This window comes from Nicotiana sylvestris, chromosome 5 (genome assembly GCF_000393655.2).
Source record: "Nicotiana sylvestris chromosome 5, ASM39365v2, whole genome shotgun sequence".
NCBI classification, from domain to species: Eukaryota; Viridiplantae; Streptophyta; class Magnoliopsida; order Solanales; family Solanaceae; genus Nicotiana; species Nicotiana sylvestris.
Genome location: NC_091061.1, coordinates 11,092,502 through 11,101,383, shown reverse-complemented (window position 1 = coordinate 11,101,383; position 8,882 = coordinate 11,092,502). Strand labels below are relative to the sequence as shown.

Here is an 8,882-nt window from a genome sequence, read left to right as displayed (position 1 = left end):
ACCGCCCCCACCACAACATCACTAGCATCGCACATGATCTCAAAGGGCAAGCTCCAATTTGGTGCGGTAATGATGGGGGTAGTCGTCAACTTTTGCTTTAGAATCTCCAAAGCCTCCATATATTTCTCATCGAACACATATTTTGCATCTTTCTCTAGCAATTTACACAACGGGTTAACTACCTTAGAGAAGTCTTTGATGAATCTTCGGTAGAAACCCGTGTGTCCCAGAAAGCTTCTCACCCCATTGATAGAAGTAGGGGGAGGGAGCCTTGAGATAACCTCAATTTTTGCCTTATCAACCTCAATCCCTCTTTTTGAAATTTGGTGACCCAACACAATTCCTTCTTCTACCATAAAATGGCATTTCTCCTAATTGAGAACCAAGTTTGTATCTTCGCATCGGGCCAACACACGATCCAAGTTTTGCAAGCAATCACCAAATAAGTCCCCAACTACACTAAAATCATCCATGAAGACCTCCAATATGTCCTCCATCATGTAGGTGAAGATTTCTATCATACATCGTTGGAAGGTCGCCGGTGCATTACATAATCCAAATGGCATTCTAGAGAAGGCGAATGTGCCATAAGGACATGTGAAGGTTGTCTTTTCTTGGTCTTCTAGGCAATGAAAATTTGGTTATAGCCTGAATACCCATCCAGAAAACAATAGAAAGCCCGGCCCGCAAGACGATCAAGCATTTGATCCAAGAACGGCAATGCGAAATGATCCTTTCTAGTCACCTTGTTCAACTTCCGGTAGTCCATGCATACTCTCCAACCCGTCACAGTACGAGTCGGAATAAGTTCATTGTTTTTATTGGTCACCATTGTCATTCCTCCTTTCTTTGGCACACATTGTACCGGAGAAGTCCACGAACTATCAGAAATTGGATACACCACCCCGGCGTCAAGCCACTTGATGACTTCCTTTTTAACCACCTCTTGCATGGCCTCATTGAGTCTCCTTTGATGTTCAAGAGACGGTCTAGCATCCTCCTCCAATATTATCTTGTGCATGCAAAACGCGGGGCTAATACCCCTAATATCCGCTAAGGTCCATCCAATCGCCCGCTTGCGCTTTTGAAGAACTGCCAAAGTGGTATCAACCTACACGTTAGTCAAGCAAGAAGAAAGAATAATCAGCAAAGTGAAATTAGGACCAAGAAATTCATACCTGAAGTGAGGAGGAAGTGGTTTCAACTCCAACACCGGTGGCTCCTCAATAGATGGCTTGGTGGGTGGAGTTTTGCGATTTTCAAGATCAAGAGATAACTTCCTCGGTTCATAAGAATACGAGCCCATGCCATGTAATGCGTTCACTCACTCCACCCTTCTAGCATCATCATCAACATCCATGTTCAATAGCACGGCCTCAAGTGGGTCCTCAACATTTGCCATTGCGCGTGTGCCATCCACTATCACTGCCGTGACAATGTCAACAAACGAGCACACTTCGGTGCTATTTCGTTGCCTCATTGATTTGCATACGTGGAACACCACCTTTTCATCACCAACACGGAAGGTCAATTCTCCAGCTTCCACATCAACCAAGGACTTCCCCGTAAATAGGAAGGGCCTCCCAAGAATGATAGGCACCTTGAAATCCACTTCGCAATCCAAGATCACGAAATCGTCCGGCAATATGAACTTATCAACACGAATAAGGACATCATCAATAATTCCCAAAGGCCGTTTCATTGACCGGTCCGCCATTTGAAGTCTCATAGAAGTTGGATGAGGTTGTCCGATACCCAAGGTCTTAAAGACCGAATATGGCATTAAATTGATACTTGCCCCCAAGTCACAAAGGGCTTTTGCAAAGTCGGCACTTCCAATGGTACATGGGATAGTGAATGCACCGGGATCCTCAAGTTTCGGAGCCATAGAATGCACAATTGTGCTCACTTGATGGGTCATCTTGATTGTCTCGCACTCCATTGATCTCTTTTTTGTAACCAAATCTTTCATGAACTTTGCGTATCCCGATATTTGCTCGAGTGCCTCCACCAAAGGCACGTTGATAGTCAAACTCTTCATCATTTTAATGAATTTCTTAAATTGGTTGTCACCCTTTTGCTTGGCCAACCATTGAGGATAAGGCGGAGGAGGTCTAGGCAAGGGTGCCTTGGCTTTTGGCACCACTGGTTCGGGAATATCAATGACATGTTCCCTAGACGGGTTCACGGCCTCTTGAATCTCCTCCTCACCCTCATATATTTCAATACTCACATCATTATTTACACTTGGTTCAACAACATCCTCAACTACCAACGGGATCTCATCATTTTGCAACTCATCTTCATCTACTGGAACTTGGTTTCCTCTTGAGGCATGCACATCACCGCCTCTTCCACTTCGCGTTGTCACTGCCATCACATGATTATTGTGCCCACCCTTGGGGTTTACTACCATATCACTTGGTAGAGCACCCTTTGGGCGAGTATTTAAAGACTGGGAGATTTGGCCTAATTGCACTTCCAAGTTCCGGATAGATATGTTATGCGAAGCTAATTGGGCCTCGGAATCTTGACTCTTTTTCATCATTTGCTCGAACATGCTCTCTATTTGACCCATGTCATTGCCCGACGAACTCAACCCTTGAGATTGAAATGGAGGCGGGTTATTGGGTTGTTGATACATTGGGGGCCTTTGAAAGCCTTACCCCCTATTACCTTGTCCACCATTGTTGTTCCAACCACCTTGACCACCATTGTTGTTGTTCCAATTGTTGTTCCCGTTCCAATTACCTTGATTCCCCGAATTATTGTTCCCCCAATTGCCTCCTTGATTGTTGTTGTAATTCCAATTGCCACCTTGTTGATTGCCCCAATTACCTTGGGGTCTCCATTGTTGATTCCCTTGATTACCTCTATTCCCTTGGTAGTTGTTGACATATTGGACTTCCTCACTTTGGTCATCAAAACCTTCGTTCGAACATCCACTACCATCATTGTTGTTGTCATATTGTTCACAATTACCTTGAGGTTGTTGTCCTCTTTGCCTCCTTTTCAACATAGAAACACCTTCCATTGCGTTGACTTGGCGCGGGTTTTGGACTTCTTGCAATTTATCATTTGCCAATTAATTCATAGTTGTTGTAAGCTCGGCTATAGCTTGGCCATGATCGTGCAATTCCTTGTGCAAATGGAATTGCACGATCATGGCCATTTTGCCATGATCAAACTCTGTGAGCAGAATTTGCCATTTTGCCAACCTTCCCGTGGGTATAGGTTTCTGAAAGATATATTTCAATGGGTCCAAACGGGATATGAGATAAGTAGTATATGAAGACAGGTAGTGCTTCAACTTCTGAGCTACCCAAGTTAGGGCGCAACATGTTTTCTCGAGTTGAGTGTACTTGACCTCATGTACTGTGAATTTCTTGCTAAGATAGTAGATGGCCTGCTCCTTCCTTCCTGTGTCATCATGTTGCCCCAGTACACAACCAAATGAATTTTCCAAGACCGTCAGGTAAAGGATTAGGGGTTTCCCGGGCTTAGGCGGGACCAATACGGGTGGATTAGACAGATACCCTTTGATTTGGTCGAAGGCCTCCTGACACTCTGCTGTCCAACCTACTGCAGCGTCCTTTCTCAGCAGCCGAAATATGGGCTCACAAGTTGCTGTGAGTTGAGCGATGAACCTGCTGATATAATTGAGTCTACCCAGCAAACTCATTACCTCTGCCATTTTGCTAACCTTCCCGTGGGCATAGGTTTCTGAAAGATATACTTCAATGGGTCCAAACGGGATATGAGATAAGTAGTATATGAAGACAGGTAGTGCTTCAACTTCTGAGCTACCCAAGTTAGGGCGCAACATGTTTTCTCGAGTTGAGTGTACTTGACCTCATGTACTGTGAATTTCTTGCTAAGATAGTAGATGGCCTGCTCCTTCCTTCCTGTGTCATCATGTTGCCCCAGTACACAACCAAATGAATTTTCCAAGACCGTCAGGTAAAGAATTAAGGGCTTCCCAGGCTTAGGCGGGACCAATACGGGTGGATTAGACAGATACCCTTTGATTTGGTCGAAGGCCTCCTGACACTCTGCCGTCCAACCTACCGCAGCATCCTTTCTCAACAGCCGAAATATGGGCTCACAAGTTGCTGTGAGTTGAGCGATGAACCTGCTGATGTAATTGAGTCTACCCAGCAAACTCATTACCTCTGTTTTGTTCCTTGGCGGTGGCAAATCTCGGATGGATTCAATTTTGGATGGGTCTAACTCAATCCCCCGTCGACTGACGATGAATCCTAGCAACTTTCCTGATGGAACCCCGAATGCGCATTTGGCCGGGTTAAGCTTGATATCATACCTTCGGAGTCTTTGGAAAAATCTCCTTAGGTCTGCCACATGGTCCTCCTGACGCCAAGATTTGATGATCACATCATCGACGTACACCTCGATTTCTTTGTGTATCATGTCATGAAACACGGCAGTCATTGCTCGCATGTACGTTGCCCCGGCGTTCTTTAACCCGAACGGCATTACCCGATAGCAGTAAGTTCCCCATGGCGTAATAAACGCTGTCTTCTCCGCATCCTCCTTGTCCATTAGGATCTGATGATAACCCGCATAACAATCTACAAAGGATCCGATCTCGCGCCCAGCGCAATTATCGATCAAGATATGGATGTTGGGCAATGGAAAATTGTCCTTGGGAATTGCTTTGTTGAGGTTGCGATAGTCGACGCACACCCTAATTTTTCCATCCTTCTTTGGGACTGGTACCACATTGGCCAACCACTCGGGATATCGAGTGACCCGAATGACCTTCGCCTGCAACTGCTTAATCACTTCTTCTTTGATCTTTACACTCATTTCTGTTTTAAATTTCCTTAGTTTTTGCTTGACCGGAGGGTATGCCGGGTCAGTGGGCAATTTGTGAACCACTAAATTGGTGCTTAATCCAGGCATATCGTCATATGACCATGCAAAAACATCTTTGAATTCCATGAGGGTTTTGATCAATTCTTCCCTGACATTCGGCTCAATGTGGATGCTAATTTTGGTCTCTTGGACGTTATCAGCGTCTCCTAGATTCACAGCCTCAGTGTCATTTAGGTTAGGCTTGGGTTTCTCTTCAAATTGGCACAGTTCTCGGTTTATCTCTTCGAAGGCTTCACCTTCGTCACATTCAGATTCATCGTCACAAACGACCTCTTGCATCATTGAGTCGGATTCAGATTGATTTATTAGACTAGGTCGAAGATCCGCTGTGCATGCCATGTCATTAGAACCAGTAAAAAGAGAACTGTTCAGAAAGAAAAAGAACAAAACAAAATTAAAATGGGACAAAAGAAGAGAACTTTATTAAACTTGCGGGATAAAAGGGTTCACACTTTTACAAAAACGAAAGTAAAATTTGGATTACACCCTTGAACAATCCGAACAAACAAACAAACAAAACATAAATCAAAGCCTACTACCAAGACTCCCCTCGGACAGGAAGAGGAGTAACTGTCCAATTGTTGGTCTTGGCCTCAGGCTCCACAAACTGTATCTCTGTTCCGCTGGAACCTTCTCCAGCTTCCACCATACTGACATCAGCGAATAGCCTCTCAAAACTCTGATTCAGGTCCTTATTTATACCGATCAATAGTCCTAGAATCTTCGGGACCGGTGACCCCCTGGCACTTGCTTTGACAAAAGACCTTGAGAGGCGTGGCACTGGTTTAGGCAGAAACCAGACCCTCTTCTTCATTTTTCGCGCTTGCTTCCTATCTGCTGCGGTTGGTTTGAACCCCAATCCGAAAGTTTCCAGATTTTTAGGAAGGGAGACAGGTTGGACAATCCCTTGAAGCTCGACTCCCAGGCCTTTTCCTGGCACAAATCCATTACCCAGCATTTCTGAGACCATCATGACTGTTGCGGCAGCTACCCTAGGGTGCGGGATGATTTCTCCTTCAGAAATTTTGTTGGCCGACCCTGTATCGAAAATCTGGTAGACCCAAGGACCTTTGTCATCAGCGGTCTCTATGAAAGGTACAATGGCTCCGCCCGTGGTGCACGTTGTATCCTCTCCGTGTAACACGACCTCTTGTTTTTCCCACTCGAACTTCACCATCTGATGTAGGGTGGAGGGCACCGCTTTGGCTGCATGAATCCATGGTCGTCCTAACAACAGGTTATAAGATACTGTGGCGTCTAACACCTGGAATTCCATGGTGAACAAGACTGGACCAATGGTCAGTTCAAGTACAACATCCCCCACAGTGGCTGTTCCATTTCCGTCGAACCCTCGGACACAGATGTTATTCTTGCGGATTCTTCCGCGATCGATCTTTAACTGGTCCAGAGTGGATAATGGACAAATATTGGCGCTTGAGCTGTTATCCACCAATACTCTAGTTACCACCGAGTCTTCACATTTGACAGCTAGGTATAAAGCTTTATTATGCTCCGTACCTTCCATCGGCAGGTCATCATCTGAGAATGTTACCCTATTCACCTCGAAAATCTTGTTGGCAATGGTTTCCATGTGGTTTACAGAAATCTCATTGGGTACATGAGCTTCGTTCAATATCTTCATCAGGGCCCAACGATGCTCCTCAGAATGGATCAGTAATGACAGCAGTGAGATCTGGGCCGGTGTTTTTCTCAGCTGTTCGACCACAGAATAGTCCTGTACATTCATCTTCCTCAGGAACTCCTCAGCCTCTTCTTCGGACACAGGTTTCTTGGTTGCAGCTGGGTTGGTTCTCCTTAGTTCCACTGGAGCGAAACATCGACCTGATCGAGTCAGCCCTTGTGCTTCACAACTAACTTCTTCCACCTGTTTTCCTTTATACATCACCACCGCCTTTTCATATTTCCAAGGCACAGCCTTGCTATCAATCATCGGCAGCTGGACCACAGGCTTTATGGTTACTAGTTCTCTATATGCTCCCTTCAACACAACTGCAGGTGCGGGCGGAATCCCTGATATTACCAACTTGTTTGGCTCGGGTTTGCTTGTTATGGCGGACGGACTCTTTCCCAATATCACTACTGGCTTGACGCTCCCTCCTGTGACTGTACCCTCGTTCCCCCACTGGTTGAGACTTCTTTCGGGGCTGCCTGGATCATCATCACTGTTTGTGAGGGTTTTCTCAACTCTCCTCCCTCATATACCAACTCAATCATGTGAGTCTCGTGGTGCGCTGGTAGTGGGTTCTGGTTGATGTTAGGAGCCTCCGGTGTCTGGACCTCGATCTTATTGGTGTCAATAAGATCCTGTATGGCATGCCTCAATTTCCAACACTTCTCGGTATCATGTCCGAGCATCCCTGAGCAGTATTCACAACTTATTGATCGATCCAAATTCTGAGGTGGGGGATTTGGTTCTCGAGTCTGGACAGGACTAACCAAACCCAATTGCCTCAACTTGTGGAACAAAGCGGTGTAGGTTTCTCCCAACTCCGTGAAAGTTCTCTGTTTCCGCAACATGTCATTCCTAGCATCTGGATTTCCCCGAAAGCCTGCCCCTGAAGGGTTTCTATACGCCCTTGGTGGAGGGTAGGTGTTTTGTGGTGGCGTATATATGTTCTGGGGAGCCAGCGCGCGCCATTGCGGGTGAACCGGAGGCTGAGTGTATGCTTGGGCCTGGTGTACGGAACAATGTGGTTCTCGAGGTGGATAGAAATTTTGTGGTGGGTTGTATGGGTAGTTTGACCTGTGAGGTCTGGGTTGGTTGTAGTGTGGCCTGCCAGCCCTGGACCAACTGCCTGCCTCGATCGTGGCAACCTCTTCTTTCTTTCTTCTCAGCGCACCTCCCGTGCCGCTTTGAATAGCCTGGGTTGTGGCTTTGAGTGCCGAATAGTTCAAGATTTTGTCAGACCTCAGACCCTCTTCTATCATGACCCCTATCTTGACCACCTCGTTGAAAGATTTTCCAACTGTTGTCACCAAGTGACCAAAGTAGGTTGGATCCAATGTTTGCAAGAAATAGTCCACCATCTCTCCCTCTCTCATGGGAGGATCGACTCTAGCTGCTTGTTCTCTCCAGCGGAACCCGAACTCGCGAAAACTTTCCCCGGGTTTCTTCCCAGTTCTCAATAATGTGAGACGGTCAGGGACTATCTCGAGATTGTACTGGAAATGACCTGCAAAAGCCTGCGCCAGATCATCCCACGTGTACCACCTGCTGGAATCCTGCCTGGTATACCATTCTAGTGCAGATCCGCTCAGACTTTGGCCGAAATAAGCTATCAGCAGCTCATCCTTGCCGCCTGCCCCTCTCATTTTGCTACAGAATCCCCGCAAATGTGCCATGGGATCACCGTGCCCTTCATATAAATCAAACTTAGGCATCTTGAACCCAGCCGGGAGTTGGACGTCTGGGAAAGGGCACAGATCTTTGTATGCTACGCTGACTTGATTGCCCAGCCCGTGCAAGTTCCTGAAGGACTGCTCCAGGCTTTTGAACTTTCTCAATACCTCATCCTGTTCAGGGGCCTTGACCGGCTTCTCAATCTCTGCCGGCACTTCCAAATGTGGATTGTAAGCCTGTGGCTCGGGAGCATGAAACGTAGGCTCGGGGGGATAGTATTGTGTATCGTGAGCCTGAAACAATGGCTCACTGGTCGTTCTTTGCAAAGGGGCTGATGTTGGTCCCACAAAAATGGGAATATTGGGTGTTGGGAGAGGTTGATGGGGTGGTGGAGCTTGGGAATCATGAGGGCTTCTTTCTTGATGATAAAGGGGATTTGGGCGGCTTGTGGAAGGGCCGGAGTGAGGGTATTCTGGCATGTGTCCCAGTGTTTCAGGGCTCTTTTGTGTTTTGGCTATGGCTAGCTGCATTGCATTCATCTCTAGTCCCATCCTTTCAATCTTTTCCATCGCTTCTTTTAACAACTGGCTCATCGGCCTCTCTTCCTCATTACTATTCTCTGAAG

At 46.5% G+C, this 8,882-nt stretch overlaps 1 protein-coding gene across 1 annotated transcript; it reads right to left on the bottom strand.

Moving 5' to 3' along the window:
• Positions 1-1,324: 1,324 nt before the first annotated feature.
• LOC138868267 (uncharacterized) lies at positions 1,325-1,717 on the bottom strand. Its single transcript, XM_070145807.1, has one exon. It carries the CDS (start codon positions 1,715-1,717, stop codon positions 1,325-1,327), a length of 393 nt encoding a protein of 130 aa, XP_070001908.1.
• Positions 1,718-8,882: the final 7,165 nt, after the last annotated feature.